This window comes from Galeopterus variegatus, unplaced genomic scaffold (assembly GCF_000696425.1).
Source record: "Galeopterus variegatus unplaced genomic scaffold, G_variegatus-3.0.2 Scaffold881, whole genome shotgun sequence".
Classification (NCBI taxonomy): Eukaryota; Metazoa; Chordata; class Mammalia; order Dermoptera; family Cynocephalidae; genus Galeopterus; species Galeopterus variegatus.
This window is the reverse complement of record NW_007726992.1, coordinates 316,468-342,211: the sequence shown is the minus strand read 5'-3', so window position 1 is coordinate 342,211 and position 25,744 is coordinate 316,468. Positions and strand designations below refer to the sequence as shown.

General features: G+C 38.2%; 1 protein-coding gene across 1 annotated transcript; it reads right to left on the bottom strand.

Moving 5' to 3' along the window:
* Window positions 1–8,598: 8,598 nt before the first annotated feature.
* On the bottom strand, window positions 8,599–23,051 carry EIF1AX (eukaryotic translation initiation factor 1A, X-linked). The gene is made up of 7 exons (XM_008573134.1): window positions 22,863–23,051; window positions 19,154–19,237; window positions 17,587–17,690; window positions 16,360–16,410; window positions 14,166–14,247; window positions 12,785–12,876; window positions 8,599–10,796 (listed from the first exon to the last, which is right to left on the bottom strand). The coding sequence occupies exons 1-7, from the start codon at window positions 22,876–22,878 to the stop codon at window positions 10,791–10,793; spliced, it is 435 nt and encodes a 144-aa protein (XP_008571356.1). The 5' UTR covers window positions 22,879–23,051; the 3' UTR covers window positions 8,599–10,790.
* Window positions 23,052–25,744: the final 2,693 nt, after the last annotated feature.

Here is a 25,744-nt window from a genome sequence, read left to right as displayed (position 1 = left end):
GGCGCACTGCCAGGCCCGCCGCGCCGCACCGGACCCGCGCGCGCCCGCATGCGCACGAGTCCTCACACAGCGCTCGCGCAGAGCGTGCACGTGCGATGTGCGCACCGGCTCTCACGCAGCGCGCGCGGTGCGTGCACGTGCGATGTGCGCACCGGTTCTCCCGCAGTGCGCGCGCATAGCGTGCACATATGATGTGCACAGTAGTCCTCACGCGGCGCGCGTGCAGGGGCGTGCACGCGTCCTTGTACAGTGCTATACATACACAGTGCACACACAGTGTGCACAGTTCTTCATACAGTGCTAAAACGCAGCATGCACGGACAACGTGCACATCCGGCGTAAACACACCTTCCCCCCACAGTGCACACTTATAGCGTGACTAGATGTAGGGTGCTTCTCATATAGCGTGCACACACATCTTCACACAATGTGTGAATACAGTATACACACCACGTGCACACATGTGCTCATTCAGCACGCACACGTCCTCACACGGCTCGCACACGTTTACAGACACCGGACTCCACACGCAAACTCAGCATTGCAGCTCTGGAAACAGTTCCCGGCTAGGGCCTCAGGCGGGCGCCATTTGGGCGGGTGCCACGAGTGCGGACGCCGTACGACCCTCCCTCCAAGCACAGTTAGGTTAGGGTTATCGAGGCGCACAGGTGGTGATCCCCCAACCCTCACCCCAAGCAGGCATGCGGTCACCCAGGGCGGGACTCCAGCAGGCCACCAGGGTCGATCTTCAAGCAAAGGCAGGGGCACGCCGTCTGGCCGACCTTGGCCTTCCAACCACGCCCCACTCTCCGGCTGATGGTATTCCTCCTCTCTTGCAGTGTAAATAGTCCGCACTTCAGAGATCTCTGCAAGGAGGAGCTCTCTGGGAAGACACACAAGAAATTGCTAAATATATTGCCTCGGGAGTAGGGGTCAGGGAATGGTGTCGATGTGTGGGGGTGGGGGGAGGGTTCTTTCCCCTGGAAATCCCTTTACCCCTGCCATGCGCATTTATTATCTTTTCAAAAACATATCGAAGACATCTTTGCATGGCCCGCTCAGACCTCTAGGTGTTTATCCAGGCATAGTCTGCCAAGTGATAATCTGTCCCCATGGAGCCCCAGGCTACACATTTTTCTGTTGGCCGGTGACCAGCCTGGAGGTTGTTATTCCCACTCCTGGGGGAGAGAGGAAGACATGATTAAACATGAAGCTGAATAATGGGTACAACTTTTCTTTTGGGGATGATGAAAATGTTCTAGTATTAGATTGTGGCAATGATTTCATAACTGTAAATATACTAAAAACCACCGAATTGTACATTTTAAGAGGTGAATTGTATGGTCTGTAAATTATATCTCAATTAAAAAAAAAAAAAAAAAAAGCTGAAATCCTCGGGAACCAGCATCCCGACTCCTGGCGAAAAGCTTGGAAACAGTTCCTTTGTGGCACAAAAATATTCGTGATGAACGTGTTCCTGGCTTGCCCAAAGGTGTGCCAGGAATAGGGTGCGAGTGTGGTGAGAAAGCCAGAAGGGTAGTTAAGATATACACAAATGACTAGGAAAGCGGGCAAGCTAGGGCTGGTGCCTTGAGCTGTAATAAAAGCTGCTTCAAACCCAATAAGATCTAGCTAAGTTAGTAAGAGCATGGGGGCTGTCTTCACTGTTTTCTTCTTAAAAACCTTGGGTGCGAGTTTAATTCATCCAGCTCTTGAGCTCATGGCCTGCGGACATCTGTATGTAGCACCCCTCTCTCGTTTTTCTTTCTTTCTCTTTCTTTCTTTTCTCTTTTCTTTTCTTTCTTTCTTTTTCCCCTTCCTTCCTTCCTTCCTTCCCTCCCTCCCTCCCTTTCTCCTTTTACTTTTTTCTATTTTCACTCCCATTCCTCCTCTCCCTAGTCATCAACACCTCCTCTGATACGAGGTCTGGTATTTTGAAACATATATAGTGTTGTAAAGATATGCATGTGTTTTAAATTTATATAAATGATATGAAACAATAGCTATCATTCTATTTGTTTTTCCTTGCTTGGAATTGTTTTCAAGATCTATTCATTGCAGCTGGATACAAATCCACCAAAAATGATTAGCCATTCAGTCTGGTTTACCCTTCTATAAATTGCTTATTCAATCCTTGTCCATCTCTCCATTAGGCTACATTTGTTTTTTCTTGATTTCCGGATTTTCCTGTATTCTAGATAATTCCTTGTGGGTTTAAATGTTGCAAATATTTCACCCTACTCAATTAAGCTTTTCTAAGATGAGCAAAATTTTCCTTAATTTTTATGCAAAAATCCTATTATTTTTACTACATTTTATCAATTGCTCTCTTACCTATGTCTCTATACTTTTTATCCTCATGTTACATACTAATAGTTCCGTGTGTGTTTCCTAAGATTAAGGATATTCTTATGCAACCATGTTAGAGTTACCAACTTCAGTAAATTAAACATGGATAATATAATAGGAAACACCCATTACTATAATGGTATCCAACATTTTAATTTTATTCTGTAGTGGTCACATGTATTAGATTTATAGTCTACATATATTATAAATCCCATGAATCAATGTTATAATTTTTACTTTAAGCGGTATTAAAAATAAAATATTAAAAAAAATTTAACATGGATATAGTAATTTTATGTAATTGGTTGCCAGTTTCTCCACTGTAGAAGTACTGGTTTTCTCTTGCAATAAGCAATCTGTGGGGAGGCACTTTAAGGTCATGCAGACAATCCGCTCTTCATTAAAACTTCTCTCTAGATTTAACATCCACTGATGGTTCTCGCTTGACCCAATCTTCCTCATGAGTTACAAAATGATAAAACCCATCAGTTTTTTCAACTGTTTAAGAGGCCTTGTTTAATACATACTTCCCTAGCCCCAATATACTCTACATTTTCCTCCATGTTTATAGATCTACCTTTACTCTTAAGCAGTTTTTCTGGATATGGTGTGAAGTAGGGATCCAAAGTTATCCTCTGTAAAGTGGTTTCCTCAGCACCATCTATTAAGCTATCCTTTCCCAATTTTTTTTTTTTGGTGGTGGTTTTTTTTTTTTTTTTGGTGGCTGGTTGGTATAGGGATCCCAACCTGTGACCTTAGTGTTACAAGGCTGTGCTCCAACCAACTGAGCTAGCCGGCCAGCCCTTCCTTTCCCAATTTTTGAAGCCATGTTTATCAGATATCAAATTCTCATACGTACATGGGCTTGATTCTGAGCTATTCTGATCTTGTCTATTACTGCAACTTCATAATATATGAAGTTCCCCCTTTGCACTTCAGAATTGTCTCAGAAATTCATAATTTCCATATGAATGTTAGAATGTTTTTCTAATCCCCCACTCCCAAATCCTGCTGTAATATTAGTTGGAATTATATTGGAGTCAGATTTGGGGAGAATTAACATTATGTCAAACCATCCAAGAATACAATGTCTTTTTAATTAGGCCTTTTAAATTTTATTATTATTTTTATTATACATACATGTGGGGTACGTTTTTAATAATTGTGTACTTTTGGTCGTTAGATCAGTGTAGTTAGCTTATTCGTCATTACAATACACAATCATTTTTTTGTGTCCCTTGACCAATTCCTCATTATCTCCCCTCCCTCTCTCCTTCCCTTTTCCACCTCTAGTTTTCTCAAAGTTCAACGTATTACTGTGATTATTGTTTTTCTTTCTGTTTCTCTTTATTGTTCATTTATTTATGGATTCAGCTCCCAGTTATGAGTGAGAACATGTGGTATTTCTCTTTCTGTACCTGGGTTGTTTCACTTAGAATAATTTTCTCCAGGCTCATCCACGTTGCTGCAAATAGTAGAATTTCATTATAGCCATTATGGAGAACAGTATGGAGGTTCCTTAAGCAACTACACATAGAACTTCCATATGATCCAGCAGTCCCACTACTGGGGATATATCCAGAGGATTGTAAAACATCAGGTCGAAGGGATACCTGCACTCCCTTGATTATTGCAGCTCTATTTACAATAGCTAGGCAATGGATCCAACCTAAAGGTCCATCAATGAATGACTGGATAAGGATATTGTGGTATATATACACAACGGAATACTACTCAGCCATAAAAAAAGAATGAATTTTTTTTTTTTTTTTTTTTTAAAGATACTCAATAGTTTTCTGGGCTTTTTCCCCATTATACTAGCTTCCTAAAATTCTGTAGTTATAGTTGAATAGTATCTTAAAGGCTACTTATACCATTTAGTTGATTGTCAGGCTGGCAGTTTTCAAATTTCTGTTCTCAGAATACCATAATAGCAGGGGTCCACAAACTACAATCCATGGGGCCAAATACAGTCCATTACCTATTCCTGTTAATAATTTTATTGGAATATCCCCACAATCATTTGTTGTCTACAGCTACTTTTGCACTACGATGGCAGAACTGAGTAGTGTTAACGGAGACCATATATCCTGCAAAGCCTAAAATATTTAGTATCTGGTCCTTTACAGAAAATTTACCACCCCCTCCTTTATGCTTAAAAATTGAGAATCACAAAGAGCTTTTGTATCTGTTAACACAAGGAAGATAAAGATGTAAGTTCCAAAACTCTAATTTTTAGTTCAAAGTGCAAATACATACATCATTGGCAAAAAAAATTGTCAACTTTCCTTGAAATGACAAGGTCACTTATAAGTTGTATCAATAGTGTGCTAGAAATTTTTAAAATATTAATTCAATAATAAACCTAATGCATTAACATAAATAACATTTTTAATGAAAAGTAACAAAAGACAAAAAATTTGAGATGGCATTGTCTCACATTTTTGCAAATGGACCTTTAGGTTGGACCCATTGCCTAGCTATTGTAAATAGAGCTGCAATAATCATGGGAGTGCAGGTATCCCTTCGACCTGATGTTTTCCAATCTCTTTGCCTGGCTTAACAGAATACAATCTCATGCCTGGTTTTGTATTCAATGTATTGCAATGTTGAAAGCATATGAAGAAAATCTGACCTCAGAGGTATGTAATTAGAAAAGAGAGTATTTTTAAGTCTTTTCTGATAATAGTGTATGTTCTTTGATACTACCTCCAATAGTGACAAGCAGTAATTTCCTAAGTCAGTTGCACTGTAGAATCTAACACCAAGCCAATGAACTTTTCAGTTACATTAAAATCCATTGATCTATTTTGAACTTTGACTGGACTTTGTAACATGCATTTGGAAAATATTGGTTGACAAAGCTATAAAGATCTTCCAAATGCTCACACATTTCATTTCACATTAGAAAGTCACATTAATATAACTGATCTCTTCTTCACAAGTCTTTACCGTGAAACTGTCAAGTTAATAGTAGCAGATACTAGTTTTATTTTTGCTTGAATGCTCAAAATTTACCACTGGCAACAAATACTGTCAATTGTTTTCCTTGAAGTGACAAGCTCATTTCATTCATTTTTGTGAACATGGTTGATCACAAACCCAAGTCTGAATAACCAGTTTGTCAGTTGTTCTTTCAAATAAAAATAATGTTCCAGAAGTGTCCAGTTCAGTTTGCAAGTAAAATAACCACACAAACGCTTTTTCTTGACAACTGTTGTACTTCAGTATGCAGAAGTGCTTTATGTAGCACTCCCCACTTCATCACACAAAATATTAAAAAGATGTGTACTCAAAGGCTGGGATGTCCTGAATGTATGATATTCTCAACTGCATTTGCTACATTGTCAGACATTTTTTTTTGAAAACTGGCTTTTAAAAAAATGTGAGTTTGTTTCTGTGTCTGCTTTTGTCAGATAACCTTTATCAAATTAAAAATAATTCCTATTATTCTTAGATTTCTAAGAGATGTTTAAAATCATAAATATGTATTAAACTTTATCAAATTTGAAAAATCCAACTAACTATATTTGACAGTATGGATCAACAAAGGGACTTTACTCAGATTTTTGTCCCCACCTTTTGATCTACTATTATCAAGCTGTGAACTGAACAAAACATGGATTGGAACAGTAAAGACTGCCCTTTACAAGTGAGCAAGCTGGCCAGAAGTATATTTAATTTACCTATAGGTCTTTGCACAGTACAAAATAAGGTCTGTTGAATGTGACTTTGGCAATTTGAGGTCATTCCGGACAAATGATGTACCATTAGAAAACGTCTTCTTCAAGGGCCGGCCTGTGGCTCACTTAGGAAAGTGTGGTGTTGATAACACCAAGGCCATGGATTCGGATCCCTATGTAGGGATGGCCGGTTAGCTCACTTGAAGAGCATGGTGCTGACAACACCAAGTCAAGGGTTAAGATCCCCTTACCGGTCCACCATTTAAAAAAAAAAAAAGAAAAGAAAAGAAAAGAAAGAAAACATCTTCTTCAGCACAGGTTTGTGACAAATTCACTCACTGAGAAAATGCAGTCTCAGATTTGGAGCATATCTTAATGGATTCACTCAAACCATGAAACGAAAATATAAAATGGATAAAGTACACCTTTTCCTCACATACCACAATTAACTTTAAAAAAAAAATCAAATTTTTAGGAAGAATCACCATGAATAAAAGTTTAAATACTTAAAAACGTTATAAACAGTTTAAAAAGAATCAATTGTATACACTGTTGAAAGCTGTTTCATATTTTATTTTCTAATTGCAGTAGTTTGCATCTGATTTCTTTACATCATTCCAAATGATGGGAAAGGAAACCCCCAAATCAGTTAGTAGTAATTAGCTGTCATAAATCTATAGTAAAAGGATGTAAAAGGACTTAAGAAGAATGAAATACTACCAGAGCTGTCAACATTAATAACTATAAACTTTCTCTAAAGAAATATACAGCAGGTTAGTATTTTATAAAATATCTTCAAGCAACTTAGAGAGTTCCATCTGTTAGTCTTATGCTGAATTAAATGAGGTTGGCAGCAATTATTTTAAATATTGTGTTGACATGAATATACAAATAAATATTCTACACGTTCCTTCTATCACAGGAATCAAAGACTGAAAGGAAAAGAAATGGTAAATAGAGAATATAGAAGACATGCACCTTCCAGCTTACACAGTCCTGGATATCAAGTGAAAAGAGGCAGACACCGTTCTATGTGCATTACACATAATACAGCTAAATTATTAATCCCAACAACTCTGAGAGGCAGGTATTGTTCTCATCATTCCCATCCTACAGGTAAGGAGGCTGAAGCTGAGGCAAGCTGGAGAAGGAACCTGTGGTCACCTGTGGGTAGAGGGCGGAGTGGGGGTTGGGGTACAGGCCATCTGACCCTCTCTAGCAAGAGAGGACAAAGTCCAACACACTCTCCAAACTGCCCAATTCATTTTATAGCAAAGAGTCTACTGTCTTTTCACAAGACTGAATTCAGACTTTGTTCTTTTCTGAATAGGAAGAAAAAAAGGTTAAAAAGAATGGTGGTTTGGGGCCAGCCCGGTGGCGCACTGCTGTAGTGCGCCGCTTCGGAAGCGCAGCGGCGCTCCCGCCGAGGGTTTGGATCCCACATACAGACCGGTTCCCGCTCACTGGCTGAGTGAGGCGTGGGAGCAACACCGAGGGTTGCGATCCCGTTGCTGGTCCCGGTCCGGTACGGGGGCGACACTGAGGGTTGCGATCCGTTGCCGGACACAGAAAAAGACAAAAAGGAAAAAAGAATGGTGGTTTGGGGCCAGCCCGGTGGCGCACTGCTGTAGTGCGCCGCTTCGGAAGCGCAGCGGCGCTCCCGCCGAGGGTTTGGATCCCACATACAGACCGGTTCCCGCTCACTGGCTGAGTGAGGCGTGGGAGCAACACCGAGGGTTGCGATCCCGTTGCTGGTCCCGGTCCGGTACGGGGGCGACACTGAGGGTTGCGATCCGTTGCCGGACACAGAAAAAGACAAAAAGGAAAAAAGAATGGTGGTTTAAGGTAAACCAAAAACATGAAGTAGTGTGCAAAAGTTCACGGTAGTCTGAACAGTATAAATGAAACTTACCCTTACACTAAGCAGGATAAAGATAAATATTTCCTATCAATACAAATCCTTTTAATCTTTATGCCAGTCATAACATAAAGAACCTTGACTTCATACTGATACTTAAAACTGTTAAGCCAGTTAATACTGGATGTTGTTAAATCTGTACAATACAAATAAAGTATAAATCTAGCCAGGTATTTTATTCAAAACATGCTTTTACCTATATGATTACTCAGAGTTACTCTGGAGTCAATACTAACAGCAATTTATACCTATTAAAGATGTTGACATTATAATTTAATATTTAAGACAGATGAGATTAAGTTAAATTACAAATCACAAGTCTTGTAAAGCAACTATTTATAGCCACAATTCCAGAGATGTAAGTAAACCAATGGTCATTCCATATAAGAATTTCCGTCATGCATAGTTTACAGGCTCTTTAAGTAGTCTCTTTAGAGGCTGGATATTCAAGAGAGATTCAACAGTCAAACAATTAAATCTTGGCAAGTCTTTTAACACAAATGCTTGGTTTGGTTATTTAGCCACCTTAGAAATACAATGTGTTTATAGTTGAATTGGAAGTGGAATGAACACAGCATGAAAAATGCAACCCTATCAAATTCATAAGTAATATCTATCACACACTCTTAGCAGTAAGAACCATCATTCTTGGATTTCAAACATTTTATTTTCTTTCTGGGCATGGTTCATAGCATTGTATTACAGGAATCAAAGAGTATAACAAAAACAACAAAAAAACCCCAAACTTTTTTTGAAGACCACTTCCATTCCTTATTTGAAATATAACCAAATCAACAAAACTATACAATTTCCACATTAAATATGTCACTAAAAGAATTCCTCCAAGTAGTGTTGCATATGAGCTACAACTTTACCCCAACTATTTTAATCATTATGATTTGAGATTTTCCAGGAAGCAACAGCACTACATTAGGCTGTTACTACCTAGGCAAGAAAAAAATGTATCACCAGCAAATACGTGAATTGGGGTCATAGTTGTAATTTTTAAAAACTCTTCAGACAAACCATATTTGTTAGAGGAGGTAAGTAGAAAAACTAATGTTCGAGTTGCACTATCCCTACCAGGAACTATATCCCATATGCAGAGTTCAAACATTCTTGGTAAAATGACATGGAAGGATCTATATATACTGTAAATTTAGCAAAACACTTTTATGTACAGAAGGCTAGCTAAATATCATAGGTTTAAGATTACCGATAAAGAAAACTCCTATGTCAATTCTTTAAGGCTGGTTTCTTGCATTAAAAACCAGCCTGTAGTCTCACATGCATTCCACCTAGATAAGTGTTCAGGAACTCACAGAATAAGAAACATGAACCACAATTTTGTACTCTTAATTTCTATTTATCAACTTAATGTTTTATAGTACCTCAGATTTTGAATCCAGAGTTTGTATAAGTAGGAAAGGAAACTTTATAGTAAGAGTGGGATTAGAGAAGATTTGCTTGTTTAATGAAGCCATGTGAAGGTTTATTCCTCTGTGTATTACTTTTTGTCACTAAAAAGTTCTCTGTACAATAAAAAAGTCTCACAAGCTACATGATGGATCTCTTCTTTTAAAAAGTTGCATACAATTTTCATGTGGCTAGTGCAGTCTACCTAGCCCAGTCCTAATTTCATTTTATTAGAGTTGATAACTAAAAACTAAATAAGGAAGGGTAAACCTAAATTCCCAATACAAGCAGAAAAAAATCTGTCCACCTAATAAAATAAATCCTTAGCACAGAGTATAATATACTCTGCATACAGCATGACATCTTTTTCTCAGCTGTAGCTCTTCAATTCAGAAATTGGAAACCATCTTTTCATTAAGTTGTTATTCCCTCCTCTTTCCTCAGCTCAGATAAATTGAAAAGGCTTAATTTATACAAGTTGTTATGAAATTAAATTTTCATTTATATATATTTTAAGTGTTTACAAAGCACTCAAAATTGTAGCTTACAAGTATATGACCTCTGAAAATAAAATAACACTTTTAACACAATCTTTCTGTTGTAAAAATATTCTACATACATGCATATGATCAAACAATCTTTTCTTGTCTGGGAAATGTTCTATGCACAGTAAGTAAAAAAAAGAAAGTCAATGATTATATCAATATTTCCAATGTTAAGATAACTGAGTGCCACCTAGTGTTCAATTTCTGCAACTATTAACCTCACAAATTCAAAATTGCTATTAAAACCCAAGTTCTAAAACTACATTTTGGAAATACTTTTTTTTTTTTTTTGATACATTTATGGTGGCAAAATAAGATCATGAAAAGAATGTACACGATATCAAAATTAGTATAAAAATAGCCACATGCTACTTAAATATGAAAAACGGACCTATCGTTTTTGACTTCAAATGTAGATTTCTGCCTCCCTCAAATTGTACCAAAATCTGAAGGGAACATCTGTAACTGGAATATACAGAAAGACTCTGTACAGTTAACAGGCTAGTCAAAACTAGGGTTTTATCATAATCCATAATTGAGTCGGAGGCAAATGGCTTATTCAAAACATCAATTTACTTACTGAAAGTGGTCAAAGTAGGAGAGGCAGCAATGCATGTTTTCCTTTTTTTAAATAGCAGATGTGGTCTTCTACCCATAAGCTCCATTACATCAAAAGAACAAAGGGGCTTAACTTTTCACTTAAGATAATTCAGCATTATTAGTTTTTAAAGAAACACAAATACCTTAGAAACAAATTAGTCTGCTTTAACAAATTGCATTCATGCTAATGAAATTTTTATCTTCTTTAAGGGTTACGGCCAAAATCCAGACTGTTGGACAATCTTCAGAAAAATTGGAATGTCAAATGTTGAGTTCGATTTAGATCTGGAAGGGAAAAAACATCAGATCAAAGGAAAAATAGAATTTTTATATTCAGTCTACCACATCTATAAGGGAAACTTTCACCTCCTTAGCCTATCTTGTATTATAAAGAATATTCTTAATAAAGTTTAGTGTCTCCTTCCTTCCTTTTATGCTAGTGACTTGAGATTTTATATTTTGGGAGTGGGAGCAGACACGGGGGAGCATGATCTCTTTAAGAATGAGACAAGTGTGATACTGACCTAATTTTCTTCTTCTGAGTCAATCTAGTTATAGGAGTTACAGCGTTAGAACACCTAAAAACCATGTGGTGAAATGTCTTAGGGAAGAAGTAGGGTTTCAGATAGAGCAAATCCTTACAAAATGTTCAGGAGAACTCAAATTCCTTTAATAACCACTGTCTTTACCATCTCTTTTCCTGCCAGTCTGCTAGGCCGTTCTGAGGAGACATTGGCACATATCCAGAATTTTTTTTCTGAGAAAAACTTAACCCTGTCTAGATTCTCAACCTATCACCTCAGTATGTATGGCTTCATATTCATGTATGTTCTCTGATTAGGTTCCCTAATTTTCTAAAGAGGCCTTCTACCCCAGCTCAGCTGTCAAAATGTTTGGATAGGGCCTTAATCCACAACACGCTAGCTACATGTCAGGTTCTTGCTACAGGGTATAATTGTTAATTCTACTGTCAAAGTATTAGTAATCCTCTTGGCTCAAGGTCTCCAAAAGGAGGTACATTAAGAAAATAAAAGAACGCTGTATTTACTTCTCATTTTCTCCTTTTTTCATTTTCTATTTCTGGGTATGCATTAAAACGTGTATAAGTTAGAATAGTACTGCATGTTTAAAAACTCATAAATGCATATACACATTGGGGATATGTACTCAAACTTTCTTTAATTCACGGTGTGATTACTCTAAATGGTTTGGAGATGCATCAAAATATACGATGGATTGAAGGATGAATAGAAGGATGGACAGGTATGTGATAAGTCAAGTATAGAAAAATGTTAATCGTAGAATTTCAGTGAAGGATAAAAATCAGGTTTCCCTAAGACCAGCCTGTGTAATTTTTAAAAGCTCTGGTGGGCTGGCTGGTTAGCTCAGTTGGTTAGAGTGCAGTGTGATCTGGTAACTCTATTGTACAATCTTGGTTAGGAACAACTGCTCTAGGTATTCTGCAATTTCATCTTTGCATCAAATCAAACACCATCATTATTAGTTTTGGATTTATATACGCATGTGGGTTCTGAACTACATTTTATGCAAAGGAGATTGAAAAAAAGAACCCAAACTAGATTTAAGAGTAACTTATAATACCACTCCAATTATTAAATAAATTTATATTGTCAAAAGACAATATTTGAATTTGACAAAATTCAATATTGCTATATTTGAATAAAATGCAGTAATAGCAGAAGTACACAGTGAAGGACTTACTCCTGTGGGCATTACTGCTTTATTATTAGGAAAAACAATATATTTTCCTCAAAATAAACATACCAACTCCAAACCAAGAGTTTGCCAATAGTGCATACCCAAAAGATAAAATAACATAATTGGCAATGGGCCTCCATTTTAACAAGGCTTTCAGGGTATGCTGTAATTCCAATACTTCATATCAAGCTGGTTCAAACAAGATTCTTTTAACATACTAATTTTTCAATTGAGAAGGCATGTTCTTTTGATAAGATCTTATATTTCTCAACTGTCTACTAAATTTCTTAATAGCCATCTCTTTAGACACCCTTAATTAAACAAATTATATTCCTGGCATTCATATTGCCAAAGGAAACACTGTTCATTTCAGAAAGAAATATTGAAGAGGACTGTAAGACCTCTCAAAGTATAAACCGTTTGATTAGCTGTCTTCTAATCTTCTAAATAATACTGAGTATTTTAATTCATGAACAAGTCTCAAAATATACCCTTATTTAAGTGTTCCGCAATCTTAAAACAAAAATTGGAAACTCTAAGGTGCGTCTACTTACATCATCAATGTCTTCATCATCATCTCCAATGTCATCAAACTGAATTTCGTCATCATCTCCAGGACCAAATGTATCAGTTTCATTGATTTTAGCTAAAGACACAATAAGAAATATACTCATATAATATAATCGAGGTGTTAATAACTGCCCACTAAAAGAAGAGGGTCTGATATGAAATGCTGAACTATAAAAGGACTCTTCAAGCCAACCTTCTAATTTAATCAAAGTTTCATTGTAAAAAAAGCCTTCCTAACTTCTGCCTAACAACCCTACCACTATACAGAGCAATATTTTATTCAACAAAATTCCCTCCTATGCCAAGATGGAGAATATCTGTGTTATAATTTTGTTTGCAAATGTATTTTTAGTAAGGCAGGCTCTAATTATACTAATTCTGAAGCTATTACAACTTCCAGGTATACTTCAAAAAAGGTTTGAGTACATGCTAACAATTTACTTCTTGAGATAAGAATAGCTGTCTCAGCAATCATCAGATAGACTCACCAATCAGAAGATTTGATTAAATCATGTTTATCCCTAAGCAATGAAAATGAAACCAGAAGTGCTAATTCTATTCTCATATATGTTAGCACTTTCTAGATCAGAAATCCAAAGTAAATAATTTCAGCAGGATCTTCATGCATAAGTAAAATTATGTTTTTTTCTTCGTAATAAAATACAACAAATCCAAAAATAAAAATAACTGCCAAGTAAAAAATGCAGGCTTACACGATAATTTCCCCTTTGATGAAGTTACGAGGGACTTATTATTGTTTTAAGTTTTGTGCTTAAGAATACATTACTTTTATATTTGGAGGGGGAAAAAGAAGAATGTGCTTTCTCAACCTTGGCACTATTTATTATTTTGAGCAGAATAATTCCTTGCTGTGGGATGCTGTCCTGTGCATTGTAGGATGTTTAAAAAATCCTATGGGGCCTAATAACCCCAAGGTCAAGGGTTCAGATCCACATACCAGCCAGCTCCTCCACCCCCCAAATTCCTATGGGATACTATGATACAAGGATAAGATGGACTGAAAAAAGACTTTTAAAATAAAACTCAACAATACCTAATTATTGTCCTTGTTTCATGTTTAACGTAGATGAAAACTGACAGTCTCTTGAGGAAAGAATTTTAAAATAAATACTATAACAAAATTATTCCTTTGAGTGGCATTATGCAGAAATCCAGGGCTTATAAAGTATAACTTCTTTCTTACAGTATCTAGTATTATGAAATATAGGCAAGCATACTTAAAACTAATCATGTAAGCACAAAAGTAAATAAAATGATCCACAAAATTTGACCAAAATTCCTTCACCCAAACACCCGATAGATCACCTTACATACGACAAGTTAATATAATAACTCTGACATTACCATGCTCTGGAAGCTCGCCATATGCTTTCAGACTTCTGGCTTCGTCTGCATTGTATTTTAAAATTACATCGGCTTTGTTATCCTTAAATAGAGACAAGTAACTTTTAGAACTAATTATGCCAAAATACTATCAGTTATTTTGTAAATTACTTTCAAATTGAATTAAAAAATCAGATCTCACTGTTCTGTTACAAATCTTTCTCCCTTTTTTTAAATTTTAAAGTTTTCTCCTACCCTCTGAAAAACATCCTTCGGTTAAACCTAGTAGGAAGAAGCTTATGTGCATGCATGACTGAATAATGATGAGTAAGCTTAGAAAAGATATTTACAAATCTCACTTTAATAAGAGCAAAGGTGTGTAGACTCAATCTTTTAGATTATTTATTGGTATACTTTGATTAGAAATCTTTTGAAGTACACAAGTTCCCAGAGGCCATATTTTGCAAGGTGACCAAACATTGCAATTCAAAAACTGAGACTGGTATAATGACCTAAGGAAATTAATATACCTCTCCTACTTCTTAGGGTATGTATCAATCAGAATTTCCTGAAGATAGATTAGTAGATGTGAAGCCCAAGAATTTGTATTTTTAAAAGTTCTTTGGGTATTTCCGATGCAAATGTCCCACTGAGAAATACTGCTTTGGAATGTTTACACTTCTTCATTTGAAAAGAATCTGACTCAGTTAAGGGAGAAAATTGATTGCTTCAACTTCAAGGGCAGTGTGACTCAGACCAGCACTTCTTAAACTGTAAAGTGTAAAGAATCTCATGGAGATCTTGTTAAAATGCACGTTCTAACTGAGGAGGACTGGGGTGGAGACCAAGAACCTGCATTTCTAACAAGCTCCCAGAAGACAGGTGAGGATACTGATCCCTGAACTACCGTTTAAGTGGCAGGGGCACAAAAGTATTATGGGAGATTAGGAATCACAAGAGTTGGTCCTGGTTGGCACTTTTCAGAATGTTCCTCCTTTCAGAACCTTGGTGTTCTCTGTCAAACAGGTAATTAATTATTCTTCCCACTTCTGGGGTTATTGTTAAGATCAAAAAAAAAAGAAAATGGACATTAGAATGGTATGAATTTAAAGCAGGCTTTCTCAACCTTGGCACTATTGATTATTTTGAGCAGAACAATTCCTTGCTGTGGGATGCTGTCCTATGCACTGTACGATGTTTAGCATCCCCCGTGGCCTCTGCCCACTACATGCCAGCAGCATTGCAGCCCTCCTCCAGTTGGGACAACCAGAAATATCTCCAGACACTGCCAATGTCCCCTGGAGGGCAAAATATGTGTCCATGGTTGAAAGCCAATGATTTAAAGTAAAGATTTAAAATATTTATTCTGGAATATATATTTTAAAAAAAATCAAAGTACGATCAAGGCTGTAAAAACAAGTATTATTACATGGGGATGAGTTCTAATAGATGGAAATCAAATGGATTTCACAGATCCACAATGAGTACATTCAAGGTTGAGATCATGAAGGGCAACTACCATTTTCTTTCCCAAGTGCTTATCTAAATTTATAGCACAGGGCCGGCCCCGTGGCGCACTTGGGAGAGTGCAGCGCTTGGGAGCGCAGCGACGCTCCCACCACGGGTTCGGATCCTATATAGGAATGGCCGGTGCGCTCACTGGCTGAGCGCAGTGCGGGTGACACCACACCAAGGGTTGTGATCCCCTTACCAGTCACGAAAAAGACAAAAATAAATAAATAAATAAATTTATAGCACATACTTATGTCATAGTGTATACTGTAATTTCTTGTGTACCTGTCTTATTCTCTCTACTACCAGGCTATAAGCCTTTTGTGTGAAGGGAATTTGACTTATTTAGCTTTATCTCCTAGAGTAATGGTTCCCAGATTTTGATTTAAAAATCCATAAATTAAAAGAATTGGGGGGGGGGGGCGTCCAACATAAGATTATATTTTTATTTTGCCAACTAAAACCACAAATAAAACCACCACTATATAAGATTACTCACTTTTAAAAAAAGGGATTTTTTTAAATATCAAAAAAGAAAAAAAAGGACCACTTAGCTTTATAAAAAGTTTATGTGTTACTCCACAGAAGGCATTTGGGAATCCCTGGAATACCTAGCACAATGCCTAAAACACAACTGGTTCTTAAGAAATGGCTCATTGAATTCAAACAAGTAAACAATGAAAAATTTAAATGTAATTTTTACCTGGTAGTCTCGGAGACCAACCAATATAATGTCTGAGGTATTTATCCAAACCTACAGATTAAAAAAAAAAAAAAAAAAAAAAAAGTCATTGAAAATTATATTTAAAATAAAAACAATCAAGAAATCCGGAGTAATGATGATTAGTTTAGAAAGAGATTTACGATCATGAACTATTCCAAGTGGTTAGTTACCTATTATGAGAATAGAAAATTAAGTGGTTTTATCTCCTTCCCTCTCTTCCTGCATTCCATCTACCTACATACACACAGCTCCCCAAACTCCTTTAGTTTGAGAACAGAGAGTAACATACCAAATTAATAATAATAAAAAAAAAAACCCACAAGATCAGAGTTGGGACTCTTAACCAACCTACTTAATAAATTTGTCCAAACATCTACTATGATGGTGAATTAATCATTACTTTCTAAGGCAGTCCATTCATCATCACCTTCAAGAAATTTAACATTAATTCAACACTCATTTAACATATTTCATATTCAAATTTTCTTAATATCCATTACAGCTATCCTCTAAACCCCCAAACCAGAATCCGAACAAGTGCCACATACTACATTTAACCATAAGGTCTCTTTAAGAGTCTCCCTGAAACTAGAATAGTTTCCCAGCCTGTTTTTCCTTCCATATCACTAACATTTTTTTTTTTTTTTTTTTTTTTTTGTCTTTTTTCCGTGTCCGGCAACGGATCGCAACCCTCAGTGTTGCCCCCGTACCAGACCGGGGACCGGCAACGGGATCGCAAGCCTCGGTGTTGCTCCCGCGCCTCGCTCAGCCAGTGAGCGGGAGCCGGTCTGCATGTGGGATCCGAACCCTCGGACGGGAGCGCCGCCACGCTTCCCAAGCGGCGCACCATCCAGTGCGCCACCGGGCCGGCCCCATATCACTAACATTTTATTAAGACCTGGGCCATTTGTTTTGCAGACTATTTCTCAATTTGGGTTTGTTAATTATTTCTTCATGATTCAGATTCATGTTAAACATTCTGGGCAGGAATACAACACAGGCAATGCAAACAATTCTTTAAACAATAGAATTTGTATAAAATTAACATTAAGGATCTCGCTGTTTGACTTACAGGTAAATTATTGTTTTCATAGGTAACTCTTTTTGGAATTTACAAAAATGAGATCCTTGGCTATAAAAACTGTTGAGGCATTTCTTTCCCCTTAACCAATTTTATGTTAAAGTAAAGCAAATCTCCACACCTACCTTTTTTCTCAACTTCCCTCTGATGTGACATAACCTCTTTACACCATCAAAACACATTGCTTCTAATCGTCCATTTCCCAACATTTTGATTACCTGAGCATACTCTGGGAAGGAAAGAAAAAGAAAAGGGTATGGGATATTCTTCAACTTCTGATAAAAGCAACTTAAAAAGTCCACACAAAATGGACAAGTAAGAACATACAATTGTACTGACTGGGAATAAATACATGCAGTAAAAGTATAAATAAATACAAGGAAGTGATAAACACCAAGCTAGTTAATGGCAGAGTCAAAAACCAAGACTCTGTAATGCCATTTCTATAACAAGCTGTCTCTACTATTAGACATGTTTTAATGTTCTACTCATTTTGAATATGTAGATTTCATGACTGTGTGCTCTACTTCTGGAGATCAAAGGTAGCTTACTCAGACTACAGTGAGCCTAGTGCCCACCTGGTGCCTCAAGTGCTTCAGAGGCAGGCTCTCCAAAGGAGGGGAAAGATAAAAAAGAAAAAGTAGTATCTGCCCATATAAAGTCAACTGCTAATGGAGGCAAGAATGACTACGGCTAAGAAACAAAAGATCTTTAGCAAGAAAACATGTTTCATTTTAGCAGCCTGAATTGTACAGAATGAATAAGTCCATCAAAAGTTCCACAAAAAGACAATCAAAAAAAGTTATTTGTTAAAGTGCTGGAAATTATTGGGACAACTGGGGAAATTTGAATATAGGCTATATGCTATATTATATTAACATTAAATTGCCTGCGTGCGATAATTCTATTGTTATGTAAGAGAATGCTTTTAGGAGACACATGATGTAGTAAGAGAAAAGTAGCTTGATATCTTCAACTAAATTTCAAATGATCCAGGAAAAAAACTATATGTTTCTTTATGTGTTTGTAAAAAGGATTTAAGGGAGTTCACTGTACTGACAACATTAATACTAATAACTTTTCTATAAGTTTGAAATTACTCAAATTAAAAATATGGGAAAAAAGCAAGTGATCCAATCAGAATTTATTTTACTAGTGTTATATATCTTGGTCTGGCACTTAAAAAACCTTAATTGGTCTAAAAAGTTAAATAAATTGTTCAGTTTCATTTTATTGTATTTTATGAAATCATATGCTACTGGTGCTGGAGAATGGAGAGGCCCAGGATGGCCTAGGATTCATCCTTCAAATACCCATGGTCTACTGAACAAAATGTATAGCACCATTTACTACCATAAAAGGTCCACTAAATCATGAAATTGTCAACCATAGCTCCTGAGGCTTAATTCCCTTTGAACTGTACAATTCATTTCTAGTTGTGAATATTCACACAAAACAAGGAAACCGGTGTGTTTACAGAAATGCTACCAAACCTCAATGCAGACTGAGTAAACCAGGAAATGATTACTGAAAGAAAGGCTCTGGAGAAGCATGGAGGATGAGAAATGAAGGACAAAGGGGACATGAGATTTACTGCTCAGGGTTATAATAGGATCGCTTTTAAAGATTGAAATTCCACATTTAAAAAAGAGAAGATGTTACTAAAAAAGCCTAACTTATGAAAACGCTTACCCTGTCCATCTTCTTTGAACACCAACTCTCTTTTTTCGGATTCGTTCTCATTTTTACCTCTGCGTCTATTTTTACCACCTTTACCTAATGGTTTTAAAAAAAGAAAAGAAAGAAAAAGGCAATTATGTGCAAAATAATATGAAAAGAAACTTAAGGCTATTTTAAAAAATCACTTAAATTTAAAAACTCACCTAATTTGTTTACTCAATCATATTAAAGTTACAATCTCCAATCATATTAAACATAAAATACAAATAGCAGGTATTACATAAAAGTACACAGAAGAACATTCCTCTTTAGCACCCACCCTTTCCAAATAAAAATGCAATTCCATACATATTCTTCTAAGCTGAAATCTTGGGTGTCTTCTGAAGCCAGGCCCTATGCAAGGAACCTGATGTTTCCAAAATGAAGCAAGGAGTGTACAGGTAACCATGGTTTTTCAAAGTTTTGGTGGCAGAGCATTACAAATATTGAAATTGCCATTCAAAACTCAGTTTTCTTTCCTTTTTTTTTTTTTTGTCTTTTTTGTGACCGGCTGTGCCGCTCAGTCAGTGAGCGCACCGGCCATTCCTATATAGGATCCGAACCCGCTCCCACGGCCGCACTCTCCCGAGTGCGCCACGGGATCGGCCCCAGTTTACTTTCTTTTACAAAGCTAGCCCTTAATCAACATCCTTGTTTCTGTTATGTGACTCCAGTGACCATGCTCATAAAAACTAGCAATAACGCCACCTATTTACTTGTCACAAACACCCTATGAGGTAATAACAATCATTTATTCCCAGTTTACCAATGAGTTCACTGAAGCTCAGAGAAGTAACTTATTTAAGATTAGTCAGTGAGCTCCCAGCCCCCACATTATGGTACCTCTCCACAGCATTTTGTTCCTATTCCAGAACCTGAACCACACCGGCAGCCATTTCCAAAAGGTGGAAGAAAGGCTATAAGTGGTAGTGATACCAAGAGACTCATGGGAAGAGCATGGAAGCAGCAAAAAGTTCACAACCCAAATAGAATCAAGAGTGAGCAACTGGCCACTGCAAAGACAGATATCTAACCTCTTGAATCAAGTACACTTACTCTCTTCTGGAGCAGTCTCGCATGCCTCTGTGCTGTTAGGTGGGTGTCTACAATTTCCTGACCCACTTAGAGTCATCCTTAGAGTTCTGTATTTGAGGCATTCTTAGGGCACACGAAAACCAATTTCCCAGAAACAGAAAAGTACTTCAAGCTATTACTCATGCCAGATATTCCAACTAGAGTGCAAGCTTCATTAGGACAAGGATTACACCTGCTCTGTTTGCTGAGTTATATATCTGAGTTTGGCAATGCTTTGAATGAATCAGAATCAAGACTAGTCCATACATCCTAAAGGAGTGGTGATTTTAAAATTATAGGTAGTAACCTCCTCAAAGTGTGGGAATACTTTACCCCAAATGCTCTTCATGAGTGGGCCAAAGGATGCCCTTTTTAATGATTTGAGAATGGGTTTCTAAGAATTTGTAGAGGAAATAAACTGATTAAGAATCATCTTGAAGCAAAAGTCATTCAAAATATTGCTTATGGCGATTTTTATCCTTATTTGTGTAACTATCACAAGATTATATTCACAGGGCTTCTGGATTTTCCAATAAAGAAAAAAAAAAAAAAGACATGAGTTTATTTCTACATTAGTAAACCTCACCTCATAAAATTAGGGGTCTTGAAAAGTACCTTCCTCTAAGTAAGATAACAGATAACTAAGAGAACCGATTAGCTTTACATAGACAGGAATGATAAACACCAAACTCAGCATGGTGGTTACATCCAGAAAAAGAGGAAGAGCGTTAAAGAGGATTGGGGAGGGATACACAGAGAGCTTTAACTCAATTTGTGTTGTAATTCTTAAATTCAGAGTAATGGATTCCCAGGTGTTATATTACCTATATTTTTTGTATGCCTCAAATATTATTTATGAAAAAACGATTCATTACTTGTCTACTTTGTACTGGAATGCTCTTTAAATTCTCTTCTGAAAGAAAGAGACCAAGCCCGAATGTCCAACAATTAAAGCAGTATAAAGTAGAACAAACATTCTAACTTTTTACCTTGCTTTCTTTCTAAAAGAACTGGTAGCCTCTCAACTAAATCAAAATTCTCAAATCCCTCTTTAAACCAATCAGAGGTGTTTTGGAGAAATTCCCAGATGGGATCTTACTTGATATGGGTTGTGTATAATTCCTGTTCCCTTGGAACCAAAGAGGAACCTATTATTCACCTAAGAGTGGAGCCAACAGAAGGGAGGTGAGTTAATCCAACAAATATTTACTGAGCATTTACTAAGTGTCAAGTGCTAGCAATCCAATGTGATTAAGACAGATACTATTCCTGCCCTTTAGAGCTTACAGCCTAGTGAAGAAATTGGAAATTTCATTACTAGAAATAATATTGAGAAGATACCCACTGAAGTGATCCAGTTATCATCTCAGAGGGAATAAAAGATTATATAGATAAGACAAAAACTGTAAGACTTCTAAAATCCTAAGTTTATCACCTTGTCATTCCCAGAATAATTAGCAGTAAAAATCCTTGCTGTGCTTTTTGCTACAAGAAGGACCTGCAAGTTTGATTTCTGAGGGAAGCAAGGTGGAGTTCCCTGAGAGTACTGCATCACATTGTGCACAGAACTGTGACCAAGTACCCTGAGGGATAAAGTGAGCAGTGACAGCCAGAAAGAGGACATGAGGTAGAATCCCTGGAACCATCTGTCAAGTAGAAAAGAGAACACAAGTAGGCCTGGGTCATGGGAGAAGGTCCTATGGATAAATAATCAAAGGAGACTTCTGTGGTCTATGAAATATGCTCTTCTCCAGTAGGAAACACAATGTTTTCCCTATTTCTACTTGCACAATTTTCTTCGAGATATTATATGGATATTAAAAATGACATAAACATTGTAAGTCTATAAAAAGAAATTCTTCAAAAGTGTTCTGCTTTTACCTAGATTAGGCCTTCCATTTTGGAAATCTTAAATAAACTTATCCTTAAGACCGATAACCTGCTTAGCCTCAGAAAGGAGGGGACTTAAAGGTCCTTATTCCCAGCACAAAAATAGAAAACTTGGCTAAATATGGAACAAGTCTTCTGGGGGAAAAAAAAAAAAGTTAAACACTGTAAAGGGATGGAGGAGAGTAAATCTCTAGAGATGAACCTTAAAAATGCAACAAGGTTTCCCCCGCTGTTTACAAGGGACAAGTGGGTAGCCTCAACAATACTGAACTGTCCATAAAGAAACCCATGCAGGAATACCTAATGGTCACAAAAGCATCACCCTTCCTTTTAAAGTTCAGAATTGCTTCCAGGGCTTAACTTCCCATGGCCGGGGAGGCCAAAGGGGCCCATCTGCGAATCCCAGACCGCCCCGGGGGAGGTGTCCCCAACGGTCTCTGTCGGCAGTATGGCGCGAATCAGAAGCAAAAACCCACATTCTCCCGCAGGAGGCCCTACAAAAATGGCGTCGGCTCCACCCCAATGTGGCCAAACTGGGAAACAGGAGTTAACTTCCCAGCTCCTCTCCCGAGCTGAGAGTCGCGTGCAGGGGCTCCCAGTCGCGGGCAGGCAAGGCGAGAAGAAAGGTCACTGGGGCCTGGGCGACCCGGAGGCTGCGGGCAGGGCGTGGGAGACCAGGCCGAATAGAGTCGTGGTCCCGGGGTCCAGGAGGCATTACCTTTATTCTTGGGCATGGCGGTGATCGCGGCCTCACGGCTTCTCTGACTTCTTTCGGGGTGGCGGAGGCGCCGGCGGCAACTCTTCCGAGGGGCGCAAGGGGCGACAAGAGAGACCGCGCGGAAAGAAGCAGGCGCTGAACGCCAGGTAGCGTGCGCGGGAGAGTCTGGCGACCTAGATCTTCCGAGATCCGCCTGCGCCCACGCTGGGCAGCAGCAAATGGCGTCGCGGCTGCTTGCGTCGCCTATTCCCGCCTCCCGCCGCCGGCTGGGCCCGCCTCCCGGCTCTATGGCGCAGGCGTGGCCGAATGACCCCCTATTGTTAGAGCTAAGGGAGACGCGTTCTGGGTCGTGGCTGGCCAGAGAGCTCTCAGGGGCGGGGCAGCGAGCAGGGAGGAGGCGGGGTCAGGGAGGGAAAAGGCGGGCCCCACGTCATAGTAATGTAAAGGGCGGATTGAGGTAGCGCCCACTGCTGGCTAGCGCCAGACCTCTGCTCCCTTGCAACTAACCCGTATGTCCCGGTTTGACAAGTTGCTGACTCTTTAACCTCATAGTTACCTCAGTTTTAGGGCGGCTCTTTCACCCGCCCGGCCAGGTTGGGAGACTGAGAGGAAGGGCAAGGCCTTCCTGTCATCCATTACCAAAGCATAAGATTTGCATGACACTAATAAAAATATCTATCTTTAAAATATCTATCTTCCCTACCTCACTGTAAATCTTACCAGGCGGAGACCACATCTGTTGCTTACCATAACCAGCACTTAGAATGTCTGGTGCATAGTAGGTACTCAATACACACAGTTTTATGGGTTAAATTGTGTCCCCACCCCAATTCATATGTTGAAATCATAACCCCCAGTACCAAAGAATGTGACTGTATTTGGAGATAGGGTCTTTAAAGAGTTTAAATTGAAATGAGGTCGTTAGGGTAGGCCCTAATCCAGTATGACTGGTGTCCTTATAAGAAGAAGATATTAGGACACAGGCATAAACGGAGAACACCACGTGAACAAGAAGGAGGCCATATACAAGTCAAAGAAAGAGGCCTCAGAATAAACCAACCCTGCCGACACCTTGATCGCAGACTTCTAGCCCCCAGAACTGTGAGAAAATAAATTTCTGTTGTTTAAGCCACTCTTTTTTTTTTTTTTTTAAAAGATGACCGGTAAGGGGATCTCAACCCTTGGTTTGGTGTTGTCAGCACCACGCTCAGCCAGTGAGCAAACCAGCCATCCCTATATAGGATCCGAACCCGTGGCCTTGGTGTTATCAGCACCGCACTCTACCGAGTGAGCCACGGGCCTACCCTTAAGCCACTCTTAAAGTTCTGTTGTTATTAGCGTGGGCTTTGGAGTCTGTTACTTTATGGCAGCTCTAGCAAACTAATGCAGCTGGCTATGCTGGGTGAATAGCTTCACTTTTAAGTAAACTTATTTTAAATAAATCACCTTTCCGCAAACATTAGGGTTTCAACATCATCTCTCTAGTGAAACGGACATACTTAGATGACAGAGAAAGTATGATCATTTAACACAGTGGTTCTCTACCGGGTACATTTGGCAGTGTCTGGAGACTTATCTGGCTGTCACAACTGAGGGAGGGGGGCAGTGATGCTTGCATCCAGTGGGCAGAGGCTAGGGATGCTATTAAACATCCTACAGTGCACAGTATAACCCCCACCCCTGCCCCAAAGAATTGTCTAGCCCAAAATGTCAATAGAACTGAGGTTGGAAAACCCAACAACAGATGGACGTCTCAGAGGGAAACTGAAAGATGATGGGGTACTCCAAGTTCTGGGTTTCTTTTAACATTTGCAATATTTTGCAATTTACACAATTGAGGATGAAAGAATGTCTTTATGAAATGTATTTAAATTTGGCTTCAAGGCAAAATGATTATGAACTTGGGCTTTGGAGTTAGAGAGACCTGGGTTCAAATTTAGACTCCGCAGCAACAATTATTCTATGATCTTGGACAAGTTGTTTAATCTCTTTATAAGCCTGATTTCTCATCTATAAATTGGGTGTAGGAATAGTAATTACCATATTAGGGTTGCAGGAATTAAATTGATATAATGCATTCAGTGTTTAGCAATTGTGCCTAGTATATGATAATTAATCAGATTCCAAGTGTCTGAAAGTCCAAATATTTAAAAATCAAAAGTCTCTGTCAATTACCCAGTATAAAACCTCAAAGGAGAAAAAAACTTTAGCCTTCATTTCCCTACAATAGAATGGTTCCCACATCTGACTGATGATCAGAATCACTTGGAAGGAAGTGAGTCATGTGTACATCTGGAGGAAATGTGTACTAGGTAGAGAGAGCAGCAAGGGCTAAGGCCCTGAGTGGGAGCATGCTTGGCATATTGAAGGAATAGCAAGAAGGCCTGTGTGGCCAGAATGCAGCAAGCCAGGGGAAGAGTTTGGGGAGGTGAAATCAGAGAGGCAAGGAGATCAGATCACTTGTTCTAATCCTTAGTAGCTTTTAAACAAATCATTTTGGCTTCCATATTAAGAATAAACTGTAGAGGGCGAAGGTGGAAACAGACCACACAGGCTAGTGTAATAGTTCAAGCAAAAGACAATGGTGGCTTGGACTAGGGTATCAGTTTTTTTGGGGAGATGGTGAGAATGTTCTAAAATTAGATAATTAAAAAAAAAATAAAATTAGATAATGACTGCACAACTCGGTAAATATACTAAAAGACATTGTACACTTTAAATGGATCAACTTTATGGCATGTAAATTATATCTCAATAAAGCTGTTAAAAAAAAAGAAATGGAAGAATGGATCTGACTAATGAAAAATGAAAGAATTGACAAATGGTACTGAGGGCTTAACTGAGATTAGAAAACATAAACTTGAAGTGGTATCAGTTTGCAT